The sequence below is a fragment of the Nomascus leucogenys genome, unplaced genomic scaffold, assembly GCF_006542625.1.
Source record: "Nomascus leucogenys isolate Asia unplaced genomic scaffold, Asia_NLE_v1 001138F_52550_qpd_obj, whole genome shotgun sequence".
Lineage (NCBI taxonomy): Eukaryota > Metazoa > Chordata > Mammalia > Primates > Hylobatidae > Nomascus > Nomascus leucogenys.
This window is the reverse complement of record NW_022096676.1, coordinates 1-26,524: the sequence shown is the minus strand read 5'-3', so window position 1 is coordinate 26,524 and position 26,524 is coordinate 1. Positions and strand designations below refer to the sequence as shown.

General features: G+C 45.8%; 1 protein-coding gene across 1 annotated transcript; it reads left to right on the top strand.

The window, feature by feature from the left end:
• Positions 1–716: 716 nt before the first annotated feature.
• UBASH3B (ubiquitin associated and SH3 domain containing B) lies at positions 717–26,444 on the top strand (the record flags this gene model as incomplete). Its single annotated transcript, XM_030808802.1, has 11 exons — positions 717–768; positions 877–934; positions 1,682–1,868; positions 4,200–4,398; positions 7,858–8,027; positions 13,878–14,086; positions 19,522–19,654; positions 21,015–21,135; positions 21,770–21,892; positions 23,763–23,855; positions 26,300–26,444. Coding segments are annotated over exons 1-11 (1,490 nt in total), but the record flags the coding sequence as incomplete, so codon positions are not given.
• Positions 26,445–26,524: the final 80 nt, after the last annotated feature.

Here is a 26,524-nt window from a genome sequence, read left to right as displayed (position 1 = left end):
TGGATACTTAGCCACAGTTAGTCATGCTTTGAGTTGTTTCTCCAGAAGCGGGAATGATAGCTGCACTGCTCTGGCCATTCCCTTTAATCCAGTGATACTCGTCCTCAAAGATGTCTGTAAAATACTTGGAGATGATGGATCCAGCCTGGTGGTGGTTGGAAGTGGGTAGAGGGAGGCAATGAATTGATCCAAACCAATTGTCCTTGTGAGCTTTTAGCCCTATGTCTTAATAATAATCAGTACCAGCCTGGGCAACATAATGATATCCTGTCTCTACAAAAATAAAAAATTAGCCAAATATGGTGGCGTGCACCTGCAGTCCCAGCTACTTGGGAGGCTTAGGCGGGAGGATTGCTTGAGTGCAGGAGGTCGAGGCTGCAGTGAGCCACGATCATCGTATCACTGCACTCCAGCCTGGGTGACAGAGTAAGACTCTGTCTCAAAAAAAATAAAAAAGGAAACCATCAGCACCACTTCTAATACTTTCTGCCAAAGGGGCTGAAAACAAGAATCTGCTGTCAGGGATCTGGGTCAGTAAGAATGAGTGAGTGAAGAGGAAGGAGGAAAAACCAAGACATGACAACCTTTAGAGAAGCAAAAATAAAACTCTAATGTGGAAACTGCTGAAAATAGACTGCCTGGGCTGTCAGACTGCATGCAAATCTCATGCTAATCACATGGAAATTAATTACAAGTCCTAACTTCCATATGTCTCTATGACCCTTGGGGGAAATCCTGCTGCAAGTGTCTACTCCCCACCACAGACGAGTGAGTGGAACACAGGCTTCGATGTCGCCTCCTTCATACTCGGCTCTTGCCACTGCAGTGAGAGGAGGCTAAAAATATTAACAATAGAAATTTGATTTCTTCTTTCAGACAAAAAGCCTTGGCATCCACGGGAGGAAGAAGTGTTCAGGCAGCATGTGACTGGTTGGTATGAGATAAATAAATTGAGAAAATAGCATATAATTAACTCTAGGCACATGTGGATGAGTGGGGAGGTGCAGACTTTCTCTAATGGGCCCTTCCAGAAGAGACAGGAGCCAAAAGACTGTGGCAAGTGCATTTATCAAGTCAATTGCCTCCTCTGCCCTGGCCCCAGGGTATGTTTCTCCTTGGAGCTGTTTAAAGAAAATTCTAAGTAATTCCCAGATAGAGCCTCTCTCATAAGATCTGTCCCCGCTCCAGTCACTTAAAGATTCATTTTAGGGGTATGGATATTGAGCAAATCAATTTAGAAAAGTACCCTACTTACCTTCCAGGGTATCCCTACCCAGGGTGGATCCCACAAGGTTACCTTTCTGGGAGCTTCCCTTGTCTTTGGAGGGACATGGGTTTAATTATAGGCTGACCTGAGGGACAGGCTGTGTTGGTCCTAGCGGATTGGGAAAGGATTTGGAGTTGATCCAAGAATGCTTCCTGGAGAGCGGTTTTAGGACTTTTTTAGGGAGTTGTAGGATGAGGAGGCAAAATGACAAGAAGGAAGACAGAAGTTGCTGCATCAGAGAGTTGGTTATGAAGTGTGAGTTTCCAGAAGTAGATTTTTAAATCATGAATGAAAACCCTTCTCCGTGCTGTGCCAGGGATTTGGAGCACATGGAGGGTCGATCTGTCTCTCAGTCCTTTTTTCCCCTCCCATTATTCTCAAGCGACACCTCGTTGGCTTACTTCTTTCTTACAGGTTATTCTCCCACGTCGGTGACCCCTTCCTGGATGACCCCCTGCCCCGGGAGTACGTCCTCTACCTCCGTCCCACCGGCCCCTTAGCACAGAAGCTTTCCGACTTTTGGCAGCAGTCGAAGCAGATCTGCGGGAAGAACAAGGCACACAACATCTTCCCACACATCACACTCTGCCAGTTCTTTATGGTGAGCAGCAGCGCCCCCACCCCTGGGAAGCCTGGCTCCCAGGATCCCAGCCAGCCCTTTGGGACCTGGAGCAAAGGGGGGCCTCGCAGGAAGATAGCAGAAATAGTCACGGGCTCCTACAGCTGGAGGGACCTTCAAGGGGTCAGTGAGGTCCACAATGAGCCTCTCACCCCAACGCTTCCTAGTTTTATCTGCTGAGGCCCAGGAGCACCCCAGGATGGGGGCTGCACCAGATTGTAACCCTCTGTGAGAGACACACTGGTCTGGCTGCTGGAATAGAATCACTGATCTAGCTTCACACCTGTTTGCTGTCTACCCTCTCCACTCTTATGACAAGCAAAGAGGAGGAACCAAGAGCAGGGAACAAAAAAGGCAGTTTATAGACAGAGAAAGCCATTTCCTGTCCACAGGTTTTTTTTCTTCCCACTATATATTTCTAGAGAATGCAAAGATATTTACTTGCCATTGTTACCTAGCGTATAATCCTAGCTGTCAGAAAGCTTATGTACTGACCAATTTTTGTTGTTGTTTTTGTTTTTTGTATTTTGTTTTTTGTTTGTTTGTTTTTTGTTTTTTGTTTTTTTTGAGAGAGAGTCTCACTCTGTCACACAGGCTGGAGTGCAGTAGCATGATCTCGGCTCACTGCAACCTCCATCTCTCGAGTTCAAACGATTCTCCTGCCTCAGCCTCCCAAGTGGCTGTGATTACAGGCATGTGCCACCATGCCCGGCTAATTTTTGTATTTTTAGTAGAGATGGAGTTTCACCATGTTGGCCAGGCTGGTCTTGAACTCTTCACCTCAAGTGATCCGCCCACCTCAGCCTCCCAAAGTGCTGGGATTATAGGTGTGAGCCACCACACCTGACCTCTGCTGACCAAATATAATCCCCCTCACTATCACACATGTAAATACATTTTGTCTACTTTAGCTCTCTGTGGTAATAGAGAAGAGTTGATTTATCTCCATATATTCAAGACCAAACAAAGTGGTAGCATTTTAAAACATTTTTATAAAAAATATTTTGCTTTTTTCCCCAGATATATTCTCTCTCTTTTTCTCGCTCTCAGGTAATAATATGTTCCTAACACCTTCTCTTTTACCATTCACTCTGAAAATTAAAGTGACTATCATTTCCTCTTAGTCATCCCAGGATCTTTCTCAAAACCCTTCAGAGTTTGAGAGACATTCATTCTTTTTTCCAATGCTGTCAGGAAGGTAGGAGGATGATGTCACAGCTCTCTGGGACTCATTCTTCCCAACTATCATGAGGGTGGATGTAGAGTCAACTTCTGATCATCTAAGAGGAAAAGAAAAGGTACAGATGATACAAAATAGTAGAAAACACGCAGCTTCTCCTGGGATGCTGCACTCTCTCCTGTCACATTCTTTCATTTTTTTTTTTCACAAGCAAGGAGAACTTTGATTTTTTTTTTCTTTTTCTTTTTTTTTTTATTGATATATAGTCTCCCTCTGTCACTCAGGCTGGAGTGCAGTGGCGTGATCTTGGCTCACTGCAACCTCCGCTTCCCAGGTTCAAGTGATTCTCCTGCCTCAGCCTCCCAAGTAGCTGGGATTACAGGCGTCCGCCACCACATCTGGCTAATTTTTGTATTTTTAGTAGAGATGGGGTTTCACTATGTTGGTCAGGCTGGTCTCAAACTCCAGTCCTCAAGTGATCTGCCCGCCTCAGCTTCCCAAAGTGCTGGGATTACAGGCATGAGCCACTGCGCCCAGCCTGATTTTTTTCTAATTGATAAAAATTATATACATTTATGGTGTATAACATGATGGTTGAATATATGTATGCATTGTGGAGTGCCTAAATCAAGCTAATTGTACATGCATTACCTCGCATGCTTATCATGTATTTGTGGTGAGAACACTTGAACTCTACCCTCTTAGTAACTTTCAAGCATACAATACATTATGATGAACTATAGTCACTGTGCTATACAATAGGTCTCTTGAACTTATTTCTCCTAAGTGAAGTTTTGTGTCCTTTGACCAATATCTCCCCAATCTCGCTCCCCTTTCTTGCTTTCGGCTCAACCAGTCCTGCAGCATTTTGGCTGGGTTCACGGGGGCCACTTCAGAGCAAGGAAAGGAGGGAAGAGGTCGTGTGTTCCCCACATTAATCCACCAGTTGGGTAATCTGTGTCTGAATAACTGGAAGTCTGCAGTTCCTCTCTCTCCCCACAGACAGGGGTGGTGGTTAAGTAATTGCATTATCAGCCTCCTCCAGTCTCTGGGGAGAGGATGCCAATGTTAAGTAGCAGCAGACTTCCATCTCCCCTTGTCTCTGAGTGAAGACTGCCTGTTTTCCCTGCCAGTGCGAGGACAGCAAGGTGGATGCCCTGGGGGAAGCTCTGCAGACCACGGTCAGTCGCTGGAAATGTAAGTTCTCGGCCCCGCTGCCCCTGGAGCTCTATACGTCGTCCAACTTCATCGGCCTCTTCGTAAAGGAAGACAGCGCGGAGGTCCTCAAGAAGTTTGCTGCTGACTTTGCTGCAGAGGCTGCATCCAAAACCGGTGAGCAAACAGCTGCCAGGCCAGCCCTGGGCCCTGTCAATCAAACAGTTGGAAAGGAAGAAGGATAGGAAATAGTGGTAGAGGAGCAGGATGGGGTCAGGAGGTGGAGGACCCTGCAGGAATGGACGTGTGACAAAAAAACAGAGCCTTTTCCTGCAGCACCCCACACCTTTTTGCTCCCTTGTAAAAATGTTCAACTCCTCTTCTGCTAACCTGGAGAGACCGTCTAAGGCTTATTCCCTAACACCCAAGTTGAAGTTTCACAGCTGACTTCCATACTGAACTAGAAATGTATTTCTTTGTAGCACCACCATCTCCTCCTAATTCAGAATTAAAGAAACATCCTTTCTCCCTCCCAAGCTCCCGCCCATGTAGGTGTTTATCTGGGTCTCTTTGTTCACTCCATGACAATCCAGATCTTTTCTCAGGGGGTAGCAGAGGATAGAGAGAAGAGTGGAAGCACTTCGTATTATACACAATAAAATCCACTGAGCCAATACCCTTCAACTTGCTGAAAACCATTAGACAGGACCCCAAGCCCCAAGAGTCTGTCTAAAAATGTAACCCCTTCCAAATGTCTCCTGTTCTTCTCATGGGAGCTCTTAGTTCAGGATACCTGAGATTTCCTGTCAAAGGAATTAGCTTAAAGGGGTACTCAAGGCAGGAGACACGATGGAGGTGAAAAGAGGGAGAAGTTTGCAAAGCTCTGCTGTCTGACTACAGGTGTGGACGAGCTCACCTACCTCAATGACAGCAGGGAAACAGACAGACAACCTGGTGGGGGGAGAGCCTCTTGGCTCGCTCCAGCGTGAAATCACAATTGGCAGGTACTTATTAGTCACCTACTATGAGGATTCCTCCTACATGAGGAGTGCAACAGGGAAGAGAACAAGAAGTGGTTTCTCCCGGCCAGGCCCTGTGTAACATCAGCTCTGAAAAGAGAAAGGGGTGGTTCCACCTTCACGGAAGGAAGGAAACTTGCCCTGGGACGGCGTTGATCAGGACAATGGAGGGAAGGCCTGCAGGCGGGCAGGTGGCAGGAGCACAGGCAGGCAGGTGGCAGGAGCACAGGCGGGCAGGTGGCAGGAGCACAGGCGGGCAGGTGGCAGGAGCACAGGCGGGCAGGTGGCAGGAGCACAGGCAGGCAGGCATGAGACAGTGTGAGCAGAGGACAGTGGGGAGGCTGCCCGGACCAGAGTAGACGGTGCAGGATGCACAGTGGAAGCCGAGTGCTGAGTGCAAAGCTGGAGGAGACCTAGAATTCCCCTACCCCTAATTTTATGGAGTGCCAGAGAGGGGGAAGACCTGAGCAAAGCCGCACAGTTTGCTCCTTAGCCTTTTTGGCCTTTGGCCTTTGACCTATCCTTCACCTGCCATTGTTCCCTGCTGCTATTTTCATCACCATCTCAGGCCCTTTGTTCCATATTCCTCTTTACCAGGAAAGCACCACACAGGGCTTGGGACCTATGAGTGTGATCGGGACTCAGCATCACCGCAGGATCACAGCGCTCTCGGAAGGAACACAAGGACCTTAAGACCCCTCTGTACCTGGGGAGGGGGCCTCTTTAGACTCTGCAACCCCCACCCCCACCTCTTCCTCTCCCTCAGCGACGGGACTAGTCTCTGGGTCCTGACTTCAGTGAAGCCTGACATTTCATAGCAGCTTGATATTTCAGAGAAAGAGCATAACTGAGAGGCAAATTATTTCCTGTTCTTATCCCTCAATCTCAAGGAAATGGCTTTTCTCTCATCCCACAGTAGCTATTGTCAGAACCACTAAATCCCCACAAGGACCAAAACTAATGTCAAAGCCGCAAAACCCAAATCCTTCACAAATGAGAAAAGCAAGCCTCAGCCAGGGCCGCAGCACATTCTTGGAGTGCATACTGAGTGAGAAGCAGTCGAAGCCCCAGCTTCCCCCGTGGGACGCGGGTGGAGCCAGTTCCTGTCGATCCTGCTGTCATGAAGAACTTGGCCGGCTTCGTTTCTCTGCCGTTGTGTGGCCCCCTGGTGGGGATGTGGAGAACTGGATGACCCTGCACAGCTTAGCTGGTCCCGCTCCTCATTACCTAGCATGGAAAGCCGGCCACCATGTCTTTGCCCTGGAACTTGGTATTCTCCAGTTGTTGGCAGGCCCAGATATCATCAGGTAGATTTAGTGTCATCCTCCATTTGAAGTGGTCAAGGGAGATTCATTCATGTGCATTTATTCATTTAACAAGTACTGAAAACCTGCATGATATGCTGAGTAAGGATACAGTGTAAGCAAGAGACAAAAACCTTGTCTCATGGGGCTTACACCAAAGAAAGGCAATGCAGTATAAAAGAAAAAGTACTTAAAACCGAAATGCTCAATTTCTACTTCTATCTTGGACCACTAATTCTCTGTGTGACTTGACCAAGCCCCTTAAATTCTCAAATTCCCTAATTTTTTCTAGTTGCAACTACTTCATTATTCTAGTTTGTACAGTAGATGATTCTCCCTCATTGTAAATACAAAAGAGGCCAGGCATGGTGGTTCACACCTGTAGTCCCAGCTACTCAGGAAGCTGAGGTGGGAGCATCACCTGAGCCCAGGAGGTGGAGGCTGCGATGAGCTATGATCATGCCACTTAACTCTAGCCTGGGCAACAAAGCAAGACCCTGTCTCAAAAAAAAAAGTACAAGAGAGAAAAAAAAGAGCCATTCCCTCCTGTAGGTAGGGTTGTTTTGTTTTGTCTCTTGGGGTATCTTAGAATAACAGTCTGTATACTTTAAACCAGTATGTCTCAACTAAGGGTGATTTTGCCTCCTAGGGTACATTTGGCAATGTCTGAGGTCATTTTCAATTGTTACAGCTTGGAGAGGGCTGCTGACGTCTTGTGGGTAGAGGCCAGGGATGCTGTTAAACACCCTATAATGCACAGGACAGCCTCCCCCAAAAATAATTATTCAACCCAAAATGCTGTTGAGAGAAACCCTGCATTAAACTTTGAAAATATCCATCTTTTCCCCGCATTTCTCCATCAATCTCCCCCAGAAGCTAAGAGACCTGATTCCAAAATGAAGGGAATCTAGCCTTGGGAGTCACGCAGCTACAAAACATGCTTTGTATTTCTACACAAATTATTTCATCACTGTAGGTCATAGTGCCCTCGTCTGAATGGTGGGGCTGGTGACCATCAACTGGAATGGTTGTGAGAAGGACTTAACTAAAAGGACTGCCTTCAGCCGACCCGTAGCTCCTAGAGGAAAGCCATATGGTGGCTCTTTATCTCTTGAACAGTGGCTCGATTCAGAATCTCTTGCCGTCCCCTTACCCCCTTATTCTACTGCTGTGAAGGAGAGAAACATCTTTTGTCTTCTTTGTTATGTGGGAAGCAGAATTTCTCAGGGTACCTTTCTATGCCTTTCCTTAACTCTTCACCATTGCTATGATCACCACCTTTTAATTACTGACCTTTTCCTTCCTTTTTCCAGAAGTGCATGTGGAACCTCATAAGAAGCAGCTACATGTGACCCTGGCTTACCACTTCCAAGCCAGCCACCTACCCACCCTAGAGAAACTGGCCCAGAACATTGATGTCAAGCTAGGGTGTGACTGGGTGGCTACCATATTTTCTCGGGATATCCGATTTGCTAACCATGAGGTAATGTCTCACTGTGGTTCCAGAAGCTACCAGGTGCAGGGATGCGATCAGAATCAGCAGCTTGCTGCTGCAGGGAGATGGGTACCTACAGGGGAAAAATGGAGCAAGCACCTAACAGAGAGTCCGTTGGCCTAGGATTGTGGCCAGCCTCTGCTTGGCTCACTGGGAGGCTTCCAGCATGCCTCCCTCCTCTCTGGGTCACAAGTGGTTCATCTGGGTAACATCCCCATAGTTCTGTCTCCCCAGCCAATCCTACGCCAGCGAAAAAGAAATGAAATGGGAGAGAATAAATAAAAAATATTGGAAAATTTTAAATATTATATAAATTTATGGTGTTAATGGAAGATATCATTTTGACCTTAGGTGAGTTGAAAAACACATAAATACCAAACAAAACAAAATAAAAAACAAAAAAACCTTGCAAAGACATAATCAACAGATATTTGCTGTGTATCTGTATCATGCAAAGTACCATGGAGCATACTGGAATTTTTAAATGTGGTCCTGTCCTCAAGGAGCTTTGAGGACAGACACACATGAAAAGAAAACTCAAGCCACCTGTTGTGAGAGTTTGTGCACATCCCAGTGGGAGGCCTGAGTGAGAAAACTGAATTCCATCACAAGAAGAAAGATTGGTACACCCCTAGCATCCTTCCTTTGAGGGAATCAACATTGCCTTCTAGACAAGTATGTGACATCTTGGAAGCATAATATTGCCTTTTTTTTTTTTTTTTTAAATGGAGTTTCACTTCTTGTTGCCCAGGCTGGAGTGCAATGGCACGATCTTGGCTTACTGCAACCTCCGCCTCCTGGGTTCAGGCGATTCCCCTGCCTCAGCCTCCCAAGTAGCTGGGATTACAGGTGCCCGCCACCACACCGGGCTAATTTTTTGTATTTTTAGTAGCACCAGGGTTTCACTGTGTTGGCCAGACTGGTCTCGAACTCAGGTGATCTGCCCACCTCGGTGTCTCAAAGTGCTGGGATTACAGGCATGAGCCACCGCACCTGGCCAATATTGTCTTTTTCTATCCTGAAGGAGAAGCTGAGACACAAAAACATTAGTGTCTTAGTAATTTAGGGCCAGAGATGTAGCAAGAGCCCATGTATTTTGACCAATAAAGAAGGGCAACCTGTCTGAAACAAAACTACATCGTAGCCAGGCATGGTGGCTGTCACCTATAATCCCAGCACTTTGGGAGGCTGAGGCAGGAGTATTGCTTGAGACCAGGAGTTCCAAAGCAGCCTGGGCAGCATAGCGAGACTGTATCTCTACCCACCCACAAAAGACCTCATCGTTTGTTAATAATGTGCCTTCCAACTTAAGTACATTTATTAAGCAATTCTTATATTTGTTTCCCAATTTTTCAAACAGCCAAAGAACTGGTATTTTTGTTAGTTTACATAGCCTTTTAACATCTCTTTTAGACTTCTTTAAAAAACAAAACATGAAAAACAGTTAGAACCCCGGGGCTGGGGGCAGGCAAGCTCATTGTTTTGGAGGTGGTAGAAGAGCCAACCCATGAGTGAGAGGTTCAGGGCCAAGCATGCGGCTGCGAGTGTCAGGGGCATGCAGTTTTGTCTGACTCTGCTGATGGGAACGTGATGTCCTGCTTTTGAGTCATTTGATGCAGGTTTCTGTAAGATGCCTTGAGCAGACTGGGGCTGATCTTATTTAAGAATTCTGACATCTCCTAGAGTCACATAGAACGAGCCCTGAAGATAACAAGGGAGGTATGGCTGGTTGGACTCCTTCTGAGGGCAAAGAAAAAAAAAGTCAAGGGTTGCATGCAGATGGCCTCTGAGAAGTCACCTTTCTAAGAGAAGGAAGGTGGCAGTGGAATTTTACAAGGAATATCCTCTAATCAACACTGCCCTCCAGTTAAAGGGTAATTGCTTTTCTGCCTGACCCACATTCTGCTCAATTGCCATGGAAGGAAAAAGGCAGCAAGCACCCACGTGAATTATTTTCTAAAAATAACTTGGCCTCTTTTATCTCTTATTTGTAAAAGCTCATTTATTACCGTTCGTTCTGCTAAAGCTCTCCTCAGCCCCTTTGGACTGGACCTCTCCTGTGAGGTCTTTCGGTCCTACCTGAGCCGTCTGCAAATGTAACCCTCTTCTTGCCTGCCTTCTTCAACGTGCCCCCAGGAGGCAGTTTTGATTGATTGTTCCAGTGAGGGAACAGATGTCCAGAGAAGGAGAGTGGTTTAGGCAAGGACACTCTGGCAAGGCACCGTGATGCTCAGGAAAACTCCAAGGCCTCATCCCTCTGCTGTCTAGATTCTCACTCGATTTGGACACACAAATCCCCATTTGTATTTCACATAGGCTCTTCCATGTTAGTGATTACATTGGGCCATGCCAGTTTAATATACCAACCAATAGAAATCCAGAGGAAGGACCAGGTGACCCAAAAAGCATCAATTTTGTAGTCTAGCACACTTGGCTTCAAATCCTGGCTCCATCACTTTAGCAAGGGTTAAATTCACTTTGACAACTTATATAAATCTCCAGTCCTTAGTTTTCTCGTCTGTAAAATGGTGACATTGTTTTGCTAGATGGTTATGAAGACTAAATAAAGAAGATGTATGGAAAGGCTCTAATGTCATACCCAGCACAAGGTGGGTGCAACAGCAACAAAAAATTGCTGCAGCTATTATTGTGAGTGAGAATAAAAAGGGCTCCAAAGACAGTTCAGCTCTTGTATTCACACAGGGCTGTGGCTGCCTTTCATTCAGCAAACTGAGTTCCATCCCATTGTAGTAAGGAGGAAAAACATGCCTGAGGTGGATTCAAGAGGTTTTTTTTTTTTGAGACGGAGCCTTGCTTTGTTGCCCAGGCTGGAGTGCAGTGGTGCAATCTCGGCTCACTGCAACCTCCGCCTCCTGGGTTCACGCCATTCTCCTGCCTCAGCCTCCCAAGCAGCTGGGACTACAGGCGCCCGCCACCACGCCCGGCTAATTTTTTGTATTTTTAGTAGAGACAGGGTTTCACCATGTTAGCCAGGATGGTCTCGATCTCCTGACCTCATGATCCGCCTATCTTGGCCTCCCAAAGTGCTGGGATTACAGGCATGAGCCACAGTGTCCGTTCTGGAGTCAAGAGTTCTTATGAGTACAGGCCAGGCACAGTGGCTCACACCTGTAATCCCAGCACTTTGGGAGGCCAAGGCAGGCAGATCGCCTGAGGTGAGGAGTTCGAAACCAGCCTAGCCAACACAGTGAAACCTCGTCTCTACTAAAAATACAAAAATTAGCCAGGTTTGGCGGTACGCACCTGTAGTCCCAGCTACTCGGGAGGCTGAGACAGGAGAATCTCTTGAATCTGGGAGGCAGAGGTTGCAGTGAGCCAAGATCATGCCACTGCACTCCAGCCTGGGCAACAGAGTGAGACTCCATCTCACAAAAAAAAAAAAAGAAAAGAAAAGAGTTCTTACAAGTAGATGGCAAACATGAAACAAAAGAATAAGTAGAATGTAATATAAATTAGGCATGTGTTCTCATATCTTTCAAACTTAGGCTAAGGTTTTGTATGTGCTTTTGGTGAGTGAGAAAGGGGCAGTGGGGACATGGGTCCCAGTTATAATTTTAGATTTGCTACAATGCCTTAATTCTTTTATTGTTCATTCAATAAATCGAAGCTACTTATTGTCCAGCTTCCCTATGCCTAGGACATATTGTCTGTAACCTTTGCTGTGCCTCAGTTTCCCTGGGGATAACCTAGAGATAGAATGAATGCCCACTCCCGCTACATGATAGAACAAATGAGGACTTCTCTGAAATCGCATTGAGTTTCTCAAAGGAAAGGCACTACTGGGCCAAAGGCGTTAATAGCCAAGACCATGCCGTGCTTGAACAGTTAAGGAACACAAGTTTAGTCTTGTTTCCCTGTGACTCAGTGCCTTTCTCCACCTTGTCCCAGAAAAAAAAGAATGTTCCTTTTCATGGGACGTCACACATTTAGCTTTGCAGTTTATGAGATTTCGCATGAATTATTTTTCCCTTTAAGCTGATTTAACAATCCCACAGAAAACCTTCCTGGCTTGTTTGGAGAGGTGGTTTGAGTGTGTATGAGGCAGAGGGACAGGAAGAATAAATAAGGAGGCAATCAGAGCAGGGAAGATCTAGAACTGAAAGATGCTGGAGTCAGAATTGGGGAAACAAACAGGTGCCCTACATAAAAGGAAAATGGGAAATGCAGCGGTGCAAACGAGCTCTCTGCACAATCACTCTCATCCTCTGAAAAGAATCACACCTTTACTGGCTCCTTTCTTTAGAGATTTCCAGAAGGAAATTCTCTTTTTATAACATGTTCTGGTGTATCACCTTGAAGTCAACGAGCCAATTAGTTCACAGGCCTACCCAGCACAGAGTCCAGGGATCAGGGTCGGCTGGAAGGAAGGATGTGACCTGGGAGATCAGGTGCTCTGGTTCTGTAGAAATAATTATGCCCCTTCAGTGCACAAGGCTCTGTCCTAAGGTGTTTTCTTAGATTGTCTCATTTAACTTTTATAGGCTTAAGTGTTATTTTATAGATGAGGAAACTGAAGCCTGAAGCCAAAGTCAGAAATATGCAAGTGGAGACCAGAATACTTAGCCTCCACGGCTTTGAGACCCTAGAAAACAGTAGAAGCTGTTAAAGCTTTCTCCATCTTTGTGTCCCCTGTGAAACAAATAAGATAGGAAATATTTTCCTTACTATTGAGGTCTCCCACCATGAGTAACAAAAAATACTAAAATAAATGTTTTCTACAGTACCTTCATGCCTATACCTGTGATGTTAATACATACCAGGAAAGGAAGGCAAAAACAAATAAAGAAAAAAATAGCCAACTGACATGGCCTGTTTTTGGCCTGGGGGCTGTTTCGGAGCCCAAAGTAAGAACGTTTTCTCCATCTGATGAAAGCTGGCTACATGCTGACATAGACACTGATGTCTAGACATTTTTCTTTCAGGATCTTTGTTAAAACTATAGGTTTAAAGAAAGCTCCTTTAAGTCAAGAACCATGTCTGGTTTAAAGAGCTAAGTTGGCCGGGCGTGGTGACTCAAACCTGTAATCTCAGCACTTTGGGAGGCCGAGAGAGGGGAATCACCTGAGGTCAGGAGTTCGAGACCAGCCTGGCCAACATGGTGAAACCCTGTCTCTACTAAAAATACAAAAATTAGCCAGGTGTGGTGGCGGCCGCCTGAAATCCTAGCTACCAGGGAGGCTGAGGCAAGAGAATCACTTGAACCCAGGAGGCGGAGGCTGCAATGTGCTGAGATCACGCCATTGCACTCCAGCCTGGGCAACAAGAGTGAAACTCCATCTCAAAATAATAATAATAATAATAATAATGCATAAATAAAGAGCAAAGTTACACAGAAAGGGGGGTACTTCATTCCCTGAGCCTTCCTGAAGGAGAGACACTCCACCTGGCCCCTCTGTAACCCCCGTATGGAAGACTGGCTTTCCATGAGCTGGGTTTCAAGTGTCTATCATGGTGAGTATCAGATGAAGCAAGGGAAGCTTGGTCCAAGTCCATTTATATAGCAGTTGGCCAGAGAGCCTACAGGATTTCAGGTCAGTTTCCAAAAACGATACTTGAATCCCGATGGGAAATCTAGACATGCCTGAAGAAAAGTATGGAACCATTTCTAGCACCAGGCATACACCTGCAATACCCTGAAGAGAGTAGTGCTCTCTGATAGGAATTCACATCTACTCAGGGCCTGCAGACCCCAAGGGCTCCTGGGCACATCCCACTCTGGAGGTGTGCAGTATTAATGCAGAACACACAGTCCTGCCCTCAAGGCACTCAGGAGAATGGTGAGGCGTGGGGCTCACTCACCCTCTCTTCCTTTTTCAGACATTACAGGTCATCTACCCCTATACCCCACAAAATGACGATGAGCTGGAGCTAGTCCCCGGGGACTTCATCTTCATGTCTCCAATGGAGCAGACCAGCACCAGCGAGGGTTGGATCTATGGTACATCCTTAACCACCGGCTGCTCTGGACTCCTGCCTGAGAATTACATTACCAAGGCTGATGAATGCAGCACCTGGATATTTCATGGGTAAGCAGACACGAAGATCTTTATGCCATTTGAAGAATGTTGTTAAGGCAGACTGGATCCTGGATACACAAGGCAGCAGGAAATGGAGTCCATGGGAAGAAGGCCCTGTGGATTCCAGAATTCCAGGAAAGGAGCTGACTTGAGGCATGGGAAAAATGCGAAATGGATTTCTCTGCTTCCCTCTGCCTGCCCCATTTGCCATAGTTGTCTGCTTGAGTTCCTGATCAGAGACTAAACTGAAGTTGCTTGGGGTCCATCTCTTCTGGCTGAAGAGTGGCATCATCCCAGTCCTGCGTCTTCACTGCTTTAGGCTTCTGTCCACCTTGTCCTGGGTCATGACTCAGGGTGGTCTGACTCCCCGAAGCAGCTGGGCAGATTACTACCCTGCCAGCCAGACCAATAGAGAAGGGGGTTTCAAGAGGCAGGAGCCCTAACTGTATTCCTTGATTTGCTAAGTGACCCTGAGCGAGTCCCCAGACACAGCCTGTGCATGCCTAGACAACAAAGACCGTGTCTAAGGGAACAGGCAACTGCCAGACTGAAAAGGGGTCCATTTCCCCCTCCCCTCTGCCAGTCTTCTTTAGGGTAATAACTTTCCACCCATCCCTCATTACTATTTTGCCCCCATTCCATACTGGTACTGCATTCAGTGGCCAACTTTGTCCCAATAGATAAAATAGAAACAAAAGGCATCTTCTCTTTCTTAGTTGGAGCAGCTCAAAGCCAGCGCTTCCCTGGCACACCGGGGCATCTAGCCAGGGTCTGCGTGCTGGTTTGTTTTCCTCCCTCTTGTTTTTGTCATGTGGCAACATGGCTGAGAGGCAGAAGCCCTGAGCACCAGCTGCTTGGTGGCTAATATTGTTATTATTGCCATAAAGGAGAAGCAGAGAGAGATGATTTCATCAAGTCTTTTGCCTGGAAGGAGAAAATAAAGGTCCCCTACCCTAGTGAGCCACAAACAGACAAACCACAAATCCAAAGACGGGAAAGAATATTTTCTTCCTCAATAACCCCACCCAGCAATCCCTTCCCCTCTCTCTCACTCTGCTCCCACCTCAGCGCAGCCCATGAGCCTTCAGAATTGGATGGCACAAAATTAGAGGTCAGAGCTGTCTCATGTTCCCCAAACATTTTGCTTTTTCAGAAATGCTTTGGAAGATCAAAATATATAAGTTGGGTTTCCAAAATCTCCATTTTAATCCCTATAACAACAAGTAAAGCAAAATATGCATGAATAAACTGAGAACTAAAACATTATTTGCCTGACAAAGCGCAGTTCTCAGATCTGTTATTTTTTATTTTACAGTACTTGGAGTTGCTGTTTTATCAGATCTCTTCCTTAAAAGTGGGTGTATGGCCAGGTGCGGTGGCTCACACCTGTAATCCCAGCACTTTGGGAGGCCAGGGTGGGTGGATCACTTGAGGTCAGGAGTTCAAGACCTGCCTAACCAACATGGTGAAACCCCATCTCTACCAAAAAAAAAAAAAAAAAAAAAATCAGCTGGGCATGGTGGCACACACCTGTAGTCCCAGCTACTCAGGAGGCTGAGGCAGGAGAATCACTTGAACCTAGGAGGTGGAGGTTGCAGTGAGCTGAGATCACGCCACTGCACTCCAGCCTGGGCAACAGAGCAAGACTTTGTCTGAAAAAAAAAAAAAAAAAAGTGGAGGTATGTGAGAAGCAGTGCTGATCTCTTAGAGTTCACTCCATCCAAACCCACTCTTCCCTAAATTACAGCTCAGGCCGATGTATGTATAGGTGAACCTGAGTGACTTCAGTCAGGGCGTCCCAGGGGGGTCTTTGTGTCATCTTTTATACGAGAGATTACTAATGATGTCATGTCTGTGAAAACAATGTCTGAAATTAAACTAACAGCTTCCACAGCCAACCCTGCTCAAAGTAGGGAAATAGGTTAGGCATTAGTTTATTGTAATTAAGAATTTGAGACTGGATTCCAATAGTCCTGGATTTAAACGATAACTCTCCCACTTACCAGCTGTGTGGCCTTGGCCAGGTTGCATTACCTCTCTGAGCCTCTGATTGCTCTTCTAGAAAATGGAACTAATAGTTGCATTTACCTCATAAGGTTGTTGTGAAGACTGCAGTACAGAGCTTAGCTTTACATGGTTCAGAGTCTGGTGTATAGCGGTGACTATAAAATCGCCATTTGCATAATGATGATTATTCTCTTTTTTCTATCTTGTGTTTGCCAGTCATCACTTAGTGCTCATCAAAGGAAATGTGTCTTCCATAAAAGCAATCCTGTAGAGGAACTGCACTTTCCTATTTAACCCCAGAGGTCAAATGACTCAAGGAGGCAGAGCCCAGCTTCCTTCTAAGACAGACACAGACCTTCTCTCTCTCCTAACCCAAGATAGACATCAGGAGGTAGAGCCCCAGGGGGATGTCAAGCATGGCCTGGTTGGCATGGTGGGAGTTGCCCCGGGGATCCAGGCATGATTGGGGGTCAATGATCCAAGTCATGATTGGGGGTCAATGATTTTGACAACAGTCCCTGCCAAGTGCTTCTCACTTCTCTGAGTCCCTCCTAAGGAAATACGTTCTCTCCACACTAACTGGAGATGATGAAGCCCCCTTGTGTTCTCTGAAGCTGGGTGAGCTGCCTGGCTGCTTGGGCTTAGCACAGGCCTGGTGTGTTGCAGGGAGAAGCCAGCTCTCCCGATGCTTGAGATGTTCTGGATGTCAGGCCCGGCTTCCTCCCTCCACTGTTCTGAGCAAGAAGCATCTGACTGTTGTCTTACTGGAACTGGCAGCTCCACGCTGTCTCAGAGTGAGTCAGGTCCTTTGATTATAATGACAGTTAAGAAGGGAAAGAGGCTGGCATTCGTCTTGCCATGGGAGATGAAGGAGGGAGAGAAGGGATCCTATCAGTATCTTCACAGCTGCGATAAAGAAACAAACAGACATGTACAAGCAAAATGTCAGCACGATTCTAGGTAGCCAGACATTTTGCACCCTGAAGCTTTGATGAGTCAGACAATAAAACTGGATTTTCTTTTTTCTTTTTCTTTTTTCTGAGATGGAGTCTCACTCTGTCGTCCAGGCTGGAGTGCAGTGGTACGATGTCAGCTCACTATAACCTCTGCCTCCTGGGTTCCAGTGATTCTCCTGCCTCAGCCTCCCGAGTAGCTGGGACTACAGGTGTGTGCCACCACGCCCAGCAAATTTTTGTATTTTTAATAGAGATGGGGTTTCACCATGTTGGCCAGGCTGATCTCGAACTCCGGACCCCAGGCGATCTGCCTGCCTCGGCCTCTCAAAGTGCTAGAATTACAGACGTGAGCCACCGTGCCCAGCCAAACTGGATTTTCTTGAACTGTGTGATGTTTGGGAGGGTCTTAGTTTAAAGTAGAATAGCTGGTCTGTTATACTGTGTCAACGGCACAAGATTTCCTTGGGCTACAGTTACTTAAATTTTCCCATAACAGGTTTCACTTGGCAACATATTCAGATGGACTGATGCTGCTTTGTTGAACTGTAGGTTCCTGGGTCCCACCCCTGACCTACTGAATCACAATCTGTGAGGAGCAGAACCTCAGCATGAGTGTTTTTTTTTTAAAGTCACCTGGCAATTCTGATATGCACAAGGGTTCAAAATCAGTTTTTCAGGGCATGAGACTTCTGAGACCTTCGTTTATAAATAGATAGAATGAGTCTATCACTTCTAGTGAAAAAGGAGCCACTTCTGAAAGTGAGGGGGTTTTAAGATAGTTAAAATCGCATAATTTTTTGGAACAAAAATTTACTAACAACCAGTTTTCTGTATTATATTGGTGAATATAAAAAGTTGTTTTCAAAAATAAAATTCTGGGCCAGGTGCGGTGGCTCACGCCTATAATCCCAGCATGACTATGGGAGGCCGAGCGGGCAGATCACCTGACATCGGGAGTTCGAGACCAGCCTGGCCAACATGGTGAAACCCTGTCTCTACTAAAAATACAAAAATTAGCCGGGCGTGGTGACGCACGCCTGTAATCCCAGCTACTCCAGAGGCTGAGGCAGGAAAATTGCTTGAACCTGCGGGGTGGAGGTTGCAATGAGCCCAGATCATGTCATTGCACTTCAGCCTGGGCAACAAGAGCAACACTCTGTCTCTAAAATAAAATAAAATTCTGATAATACAGTGTTAAAAGTGAATAATCCAGAACAAGTGGTAGCCTAGACAGGTTGCCTCGTCAACAAGTGCAAGCCAGGAGTATGTGGAGCAAACTGGGATGGATGGCTACCCAGATTGTAAAGAAGCAAGAAATCTGTAAGATTTAAATGTTTCCCCTGTACTCTGCTCAGTGATTCCAAAGATGTTCACTGGATTTGCCTAACAACTATATTTACATTGCAGTGTTTATTAGATAAAGCTTTGTGCAAGTCTTACTACTGACAATAATTTAAGCTTGGCAGGTTTTGACTGTCTTCGTTTCAGCAAGACCTCTTTTAGGCTTCTGTAGCTATAGTGTTACACTCAGAAATGACAGTTCTTGGCTCACAGCTCTAAACATCTGGTGAGAATGGTCTTCTCTGAAATAATTCTATTTGTAATCATCTTGTTGGAGGCGTGACTGAGGGGGAGATAGGGTTTGGAGACTGAAGAGGGTAGAATAGGGCACTTTGGCACAAAGTTTCTTTGACTGTTAGGAGCCACTGGCTAAGAGGTGGAGATGGGGAAAATACTCCCCATCACTCTTCACTTCAGCTGGAAATTACCACGGGAAATATTAAAGGCAACAGGGGTCGTAGATTTCTTTTGAACCAGAAAAATAGCTGCAAACAGATAATTGATACGTTGTTATTCTTGAACTTGTCTTTGGTGCCAACTATGCCTGACTATGAAATCACTAGGACCCATCCCTGCCCAAAGGAATGAATATGTCTGTCCTCGGTGCAGAAATCCATCTACCTCTAATTTATTTATTTACTTATTTTTATTCTTATTTCTTTTTGAGATGGGGTTTTGCTCTATCTCCCAGGCTGGAGTGCAGTGGTGCGATCTTGGCTCCCTGCAGCCTCCACCTCCCAGGTTCAAGCGATTCTCATACCTCAGCCTCCCTAGTAGCTGGGACTACAGGCACGCACAACCATGCCCAGCTGATTTTTTGTATTTTTAGTAGAGATCGGATTTCGCCATGTTGGCCAAGCTGGTCTCAAACTCCTGACCTCAAGTGATCTGCCTGCCTCGGCGTCCCAAAGTGCAGGTGTGATCACCACACCCGGCCTACCTCTAATATTAACTGCAAGACTTCAGTATAAAACAAGGTATTTTTCCCTTAGGAATGGGGCCACTCCTGCTCAGCTTCCCCCATCATTGTGCTACCCACAGAGGGCTTTGAGTTAATTCCCACACTCCTGTTGAGCCCAGGAGGAAGTGCTGATGACTGCTGGCCAGAGCAGTTAACACCTTCCTTATCTTCCTCTGCAGTTCTTACTCAATCTTAAATACATCATCGTCCAACTCTCTCACATTTGGGGATGGAGTATTGGAGAGGCGGCCGTATGAGGACCAGGGGCTCGGGGAGACAACTCCTCTTACTATCATCTGCCAGCCCATGCAGGTAAGGTTGATTGTTAGGGTCACACCCCCAACTCTAACCAGGATTCACTGAGAACCTATTTATTAAGTATGAGGCATTGCCCTTGCTGTCTCCAAAGGTTCCGTGATCTCTCAGGAAGAAAGTACACTGAATTATAAAAGATATACAAAAATTCAAGGCTAGGAAGAGTCAGATGAGCAGTACTGACAGTTACCTCCAGCATTTGAACCTAGGCTCATAAGGAAGGTTGTTCCACAGAGATAAGAGGAGATTTTATCTCTAAAGTAGGAATAATGCCCATAGTTGTATCTGTTTTGTAGGTTGTTACAAAGATTAAAGAAAATAATAAAATAGGCTCTTAGCACAATAACTGGCATATAACGAGTGCTCAGTATGTGTTCACTTTTTCAAGAAAGTTTGGAGATGGAAGGAGGCAGGGAGTCGTTGTTGAACAGTACAAATAGAGGCAAGCTGAAAGTTCAAGCATGTTGAGGGTCAAGAGAGTAGACCATTGTGGCTGGAGCCCAGGATTTAAATTAAGGAACAATAGGAAAAGAGATGGGAAGGATCATGCCACCATTCCACGTATTAACCATGTCAGGGCAACTAGAAGCAAATGTGAAGTGCTGGCCAGTGCTAAGGAAACTGGAAAAGCTGACTGTGTCAGAAAGACAGAATGTAGAAACATCTGTAAGGTTCCATCCAGCAGTTACAGAAGCCAAAGTCATTTGGACAAGGCTTTGACTAGATTTGCCTATGTCATCACCCAGAGGTAGCAGCTGTCTCATTTTGGGGATCACCAATATAAATGTAGTCAGACAGCAGAGCCTACATAGTGATTAGAATAGGAAAACAGGGTCTCATTGCTGGAGCAGACCGTGAGGACCATGTGGTCTGGCCACACACTTTAGAGAAGAGGTAGACACATTTGTGATCACAGAAGTCCTCACTCCCTGAAGTTGATGAATCGCCTCTTTTTGGGGGAAGGTGTCCCACTAGATGGCTCTCTCTACATGAATGGCTAGTTTTACTTCTGAGCTGTAACTTAAAGTGGACGTCATGTTTTAGTAATGGCCAAACACTACTCCTACAAAGAGCAGCCGTAGCAACAATAATGCCCTTTTCATAACCCTTCTTATTTTAGAAAGCACATGCAGTTTATCTTGTTTGAGCCTCAAAATAACTTGCGAGGTCTGTAGAATGAGTCTTACTGTCGTCATTGTACAGATATGCCGACCTCAATCCAAGGCAGTTAAGAGGTTTGTCCAAGTCATACCTTGGCAGAACTCTGGTAGTAGAGCTCAGCTCACCTGGCACCTGGCTGCAAGACTTGTCCACTTTGCCATGTGTGTCTTCACTAATCGCCTTTCTTTCTCTGCAGCCGCTGAGGGTCAACAGCCAGCCTGGCCCCCAGAAGCGATGCCTTTTTGTGTGTCGGCATGGTGAGAGGATGGATGTTGTGTTTGGGAAGTACTGGCTGTCCCAGTGCTTCGATGCCAAAGGTGAGTTGTTGGTGGGCCTGCTCAGCACTGCCATACCCATAGTGGCCTCTAGGGGGCACAGTCAAGCTACAGTTATCTAGATGGAGTCATTTATAGTTTTGTGTACTGTAGAAAATGTCTGTCATCCGTAAGCCCCTCCTGATTGTCTTGAGCTTTAGGGAAGAAGTAAGTGTTCTTGTCCCCATTCTATAAACTGGGATACCAGGGACCAAAGAAGACAGATGTCTTGCCCAAGGTCATATGGCAAAGTCAGCAGCAGAAACGTGCCCTGATCCTGTGGCCAGAGTTCCTGCCATTAAACCTCCCTGGCTCACTCGGTTCCATTTTCACTTGAGTGGCATTTGAAGATACGGAGGGTTGCTTAGCCAAGGAATCTCACCTGCTTTAGAGTGCCTGGTTATTACCTTCACTGAGAAACTACCTCATGTCACTTTTGTCAGTAGGATGGAAAAGTGGATTCCAAGTCACTTTATGAAACAAAATGTCAGCCTTGATATTTTCCATCAGCTCCAGAGAGCTCAATGTGATCTCTTTGGCCAAAAAGGAATGGGGGTGGAGAGTGTCAGGATCAGTAAGGGAGTCCCAAGTAAACAAGAAATGTACGTATCCTCTGTCTAACCTTTTTATTTTTCAGGCCGCTACATACGCACCAACCTGAACATGCCTCATAGTTTACCTCAGCGGAGTGGTGGTTTCCGAGATTACGAGAAAGATGCTCCCATCACTGTGTTTGGATGCATGCAAGCGAGACTAGTGGGTAAGTATCCTAGAGGGACTGCACTCCAGGCATTTCTTGCCTCCTCCTTCAAAACACTGGTACCATGGATATGCAAGACACTTCCTGCGGGTTTCTATAACTTTCCTACGAGTTTCCTCAATTCAAAAGGAACTTACTACACAACCATTAAGTTTAGGACACTGTGCTCAGCCCTGGGTTGGTTGACCAAAGTGGATGAGGTGTGGTCCTTATTGAGGAGCACATGATCCAGTAATGGCTTGGGTTACTGTGCTCACTGTTGGATGTAGCAGACAGGTCAGCCTCTAGTTCAAGACAGCAGCATCTGCCAACATGGCTATGGAAGAGGACAAGAGTGAAGAAGACGGACCCTGGACTTGCTGAATTTATAAAGGCCAACTGATCCTTTGAAGATGCCTAGCTCTTTGCAAGCCCATTCCATTACTGCCACGGGGAGATAGTACTTTCTGTTCAGTCACTTAGCAGATATTTAGTGCTCACTTACTTTGTGCAAGGTATTGTACTAGGGGAACCCCAGTGTGAGTCAGGGAAACAAACTTAATGTGTGGATAAATCTCATACAGTATGATATACATAGAGCTATGCACGGTCACAGGATATTATGGGAACACAAAAAGACATCTAAGAGTGAAGAGGTGAGCTGGGAGCTGAAGTAGAAGTTAGCTGGGCAAAGAAGGAATAGGAGTGAGGAAATGGCATTCTCAGTGGGAGGGACCACATAAACAGTCTTAGGCTTAAGAAACAGCCTCAGGAATGCAGGGGAAACAAAGTGTCTTGTGTCTAGAGTATAAATTGTGAGGCAAGGCAGAGATGAGGCTGGCAAGATGGATGAAGGCAAATTCATGGAAGACCTTGGCCACCATATTAAGGTGTTTGGATTTAATCCAGTAGACAAAATAACTGGATTCCAGGCCAGGCCTGATGGCTCTCCCCTATAATCTAGCACTTTGAGAGGCTGAGGCAGGAGGATTGCTTGAGACCTAGAGTTCGAGGCTGCACTGAGGTATGATCACATCCCTGCACTCCAGCCTGAGTGACAGAGCAAAACCCTATCTCTAAAAATTAAATTAAGAATAATAATAAATTTTTTAAAGAAGTGGATTTTATGAGGATAGCATTAAAGTATGAGGTGTTGGGATTTATCTCTGGTATCTAAGAATATGAAATGTTGAGATTTTGGTTAGCACAGAATAAAATTAAAACAAGACCTAATATTCATAAAATAAATCCTCTTTCACAAACTTGAAGCCAAAGTATTGTCCTGTTTCTAAATATCTCCTAGCTAAAGCCTTTACCACTTGTTAGCACCAGAGGGAAGGGAAAGAAAAGACAAGAAGGGGCCAGGCGCGGTGGCTCACGCCTGTAATCCCAGCACTTTGGGAGGCCGAGGTGGGCAGATCACGAGGTCAAGAGATCGAGACCATTCTGGCCAACATGTTGAAACCCCATCTCTACTAAGTAAAGTACAAAAATTAGCTGGGCGTGGTGGTACACACCTGTACTCCCAGCTACTCGGGAGGCTGAGGCAGGAGAATGGCTTGAATCCGGGAGGCAGAGGTTGCAGTGAGCCAAGATTGCGCCACTGCACTCCAGCCTGGCGACAGAGCGAGACTCCATCTCAATAAAAAAAAATAAAAAGAAAGAAAGAAAAAAAGAAAAGACAAGAAGGGCTCTGTCGCTTGCTCTCATAGCAACACCAACGAAGGGTTTTGTTAGAAACTAACAAAGGCTGAAACTACTGGCTCTATGTGAGCCCCAGTTAGGAAAGAGGGGTTTACAGGAGCTTACTGCTTGGCCCCCTCTCACACTGCGGGTGGAGGTGAGACTGAGTAAATCCATCGGACTGATTCTTTTGTGGTTTTCTTTGCAGGTGAAGCCTTATTAGAGAGCAATACCATTATCGATCATGTCTATTGCTCCCCGTCCCTTCGCTGCGTTCAGACTGCACACAATATCTTGAAAGGTAAGACTTGCAGGTTGACAAAAACAAGTAGTCCATCCCTCTGTTTCTAGGCAGCCCCACACGTAAATTATCTTAGAGTCATGGGACATTTGCCAGTTGAAAGCTTTGAATCTGGAATGAAGCGAGGATTCTTGCAGAAGGCGATCTTTGCACAAGTTACAAAAACACACTCTGGGCCAGGCACGGTGGCTCACGCCTGTAGTCCCAGGACTTTGGGAGGCTGAGGCGGGTGGATCACCTGAGGTCAGGAGTTCGAGACCAGCCTCAACATGGAGAAACCCCGTCTCTAGTAAAAATACAAAATTAGCCGGGCATAGTGGTGCATGCCTGTAATCTCAGCTGCTCGGGAGGCTGAGGCAGGAGAATTGCTTGAACCTGGGAGACGGAGGTTGCGGTGAGCCGAGATCACGCCATTGCACTCCAGCCTGGGCAACAAGAGCGAAATTCCGTCTCAAAAAAAAAAAAAAAAATACTCTGGCAGCCTAAGCAAAATAAAAGGAAGTATACTAATGTTTTCCTTGAGAATTTAAAGTGCTCTTGGATGAATCCTAGGCTTGCAAAATGTTTAGAGCTTATAGAGTGTGATCCTTTCTTTACACTTAATAGTCAAATAACTTTCCTGTTTTGATCTGTTGTTTGCCTCCTGTTTACAGCAGCAAGGGTCCTCTTAGGAGCCTCAAATCTTAATCATCATTTTTCTCTTTACTTAATTAGAAAGACTTTAAAAGCACCATTGCTGCCAAAATACTCAACTTTCACCCTAAAATCTGTGGAAGCGTGAGTTACAGGTATTTCCATTCTCATTTCATGGGAAGGAAAACTAAAAGGAACAGGGTTAGACTGTTTACTTCTACCAAAGAAATGAATGAGCCAGAAATAAACAAGCCAACAAAGAATTTGACACTACATCTGAGTCTTCTGTCCTTTAACCTTAAGTAAACCTCTTCACTACCAGAAGGCATTTATGTATTAAATTTGCACAGAACAACTGGACTACATGCAATATGAAGATAACTAAGCAGGGACTATTTCTAGGAAGCCAGTTACACTACAGTAAAACAGAGGACTTCTGCACTGCTACTAGTAAATGTTCGGCATTAGATTTTCTGATAGGGAAAATGAATAATTTACATGATATTCAAATACGATGTTGGATACTCAGAGACTATCTGAAGTTTCTTGGTAAGACCATCATGGAATTTGCTTTAGAAAGAGGAATTATGGGGGCCGGGCACAGTGGCTCACTCCTGTAATCCCAGCACTTTGGGAGGCCGAGGCAGGCGGTTCACGAGGTCAGGAGATCGAGACCATCCTGGCTCACATGGTGAAACCCCATCTCTACTAAAAATACAAAAAAAAAGAGCTGAGCATGGTGGCAGGTGCCTGTAATCCTAGCTACTCGGGAGGCTGAGACAGGAGAATTGCTTGAACCCAGGAGGCGGAGGTTGCAGTGAGCCGAGATTGCACCACTGCACTCCAGCCTGAGTGACAGAGCAAGACTCCATATGAAAAAAAAAAAGAAAGAAAGACGAATTATGGTAGTCACAGAATTGAATAAAATTTTCTTTTGTTTGTTTGTTTTTTGAGACGGAGTCTTGCTCTGTTGCCCAGGCTGGAGTGCAATGGTGTGATCTCAGCTCACCGCAACCTCCGTCTCCTGGGTTCAAGCAATTCTCCTACCTCAGCCACCTGAGTAGCTGGGATGACAGGCGCGTGCCACCACACCCAGCTAATTTTTGTATTTTTAGTAAGAGACAGTGTTTCACCATGTTGGCCAGGCTGGTCTCGAACTCCTGACCTCAAGTGATCTGCCCGCCTCAGCCTCCCAAAGTGCTGGGATTATAGGTGTGAGCCACGGCGCCCAGCCTAAACTTTCTTTTTTTGAGATAGAATCTCGTTCTGTCACGAAGGCTGGAGTGCAGCGGCACAATCTTGCCTGACTACAACTTTCGCCTCCTGGGTTCAAGTGATTCTCCTGCCTCAGCCTCCTGAGTGCTGGGACCACAAGTGCATGCCTCCACACCCTGCTAATGTTTGTATTTTTGGTAGAGATGGGGTTTCACCATGTTGGCCAGGCTGGTGTCAACTCCTGGCCTCAAGTGATCCACCCTCCTCAGCCTCCCAAAGTGTTGGGATTACAGGCGTGAGCTACCACACCCAGACTTGAATAAATTATATAGATAATGACTTGTGGCTTTTTTCCTTAAGTCAGATATGACTTAAAGCCAGCATACATCCTGGGAGTATGGCAGGAGTATTAAACTCATGTGTTAGTAATGCACAAAAATTTAAAACCTTGTCCAAATCCACATGCTTCCACTTCTGTTTAGCTTTATATAGCAGCCAGTAGGAAAGAGAATAGCTGATTTATCAGAATTTTTATAACAATTTAGCCTGAGAATATAGAGGCACTTCCTTCATCTTCACTGTATTTTACCCCTAAGGTTTACAACAAGAAAATCACTTGAAGATCCGTGTAGAGCCCGGCTTATTTGAGTGGACAAAATGGGTTGCTGGGAGCACATTACCTGCATGGATACCTCCATCAGAGTTAGCTGCAGCCAACCTGAGTGTTGATACAACCTACAGGTAAGCCTCGGAAACTGCTGCTTACTGAGGCCAGTTTGGTAGTGCTTTCTGCACTAGCACTAGGCCAGGTTCATGAAGGA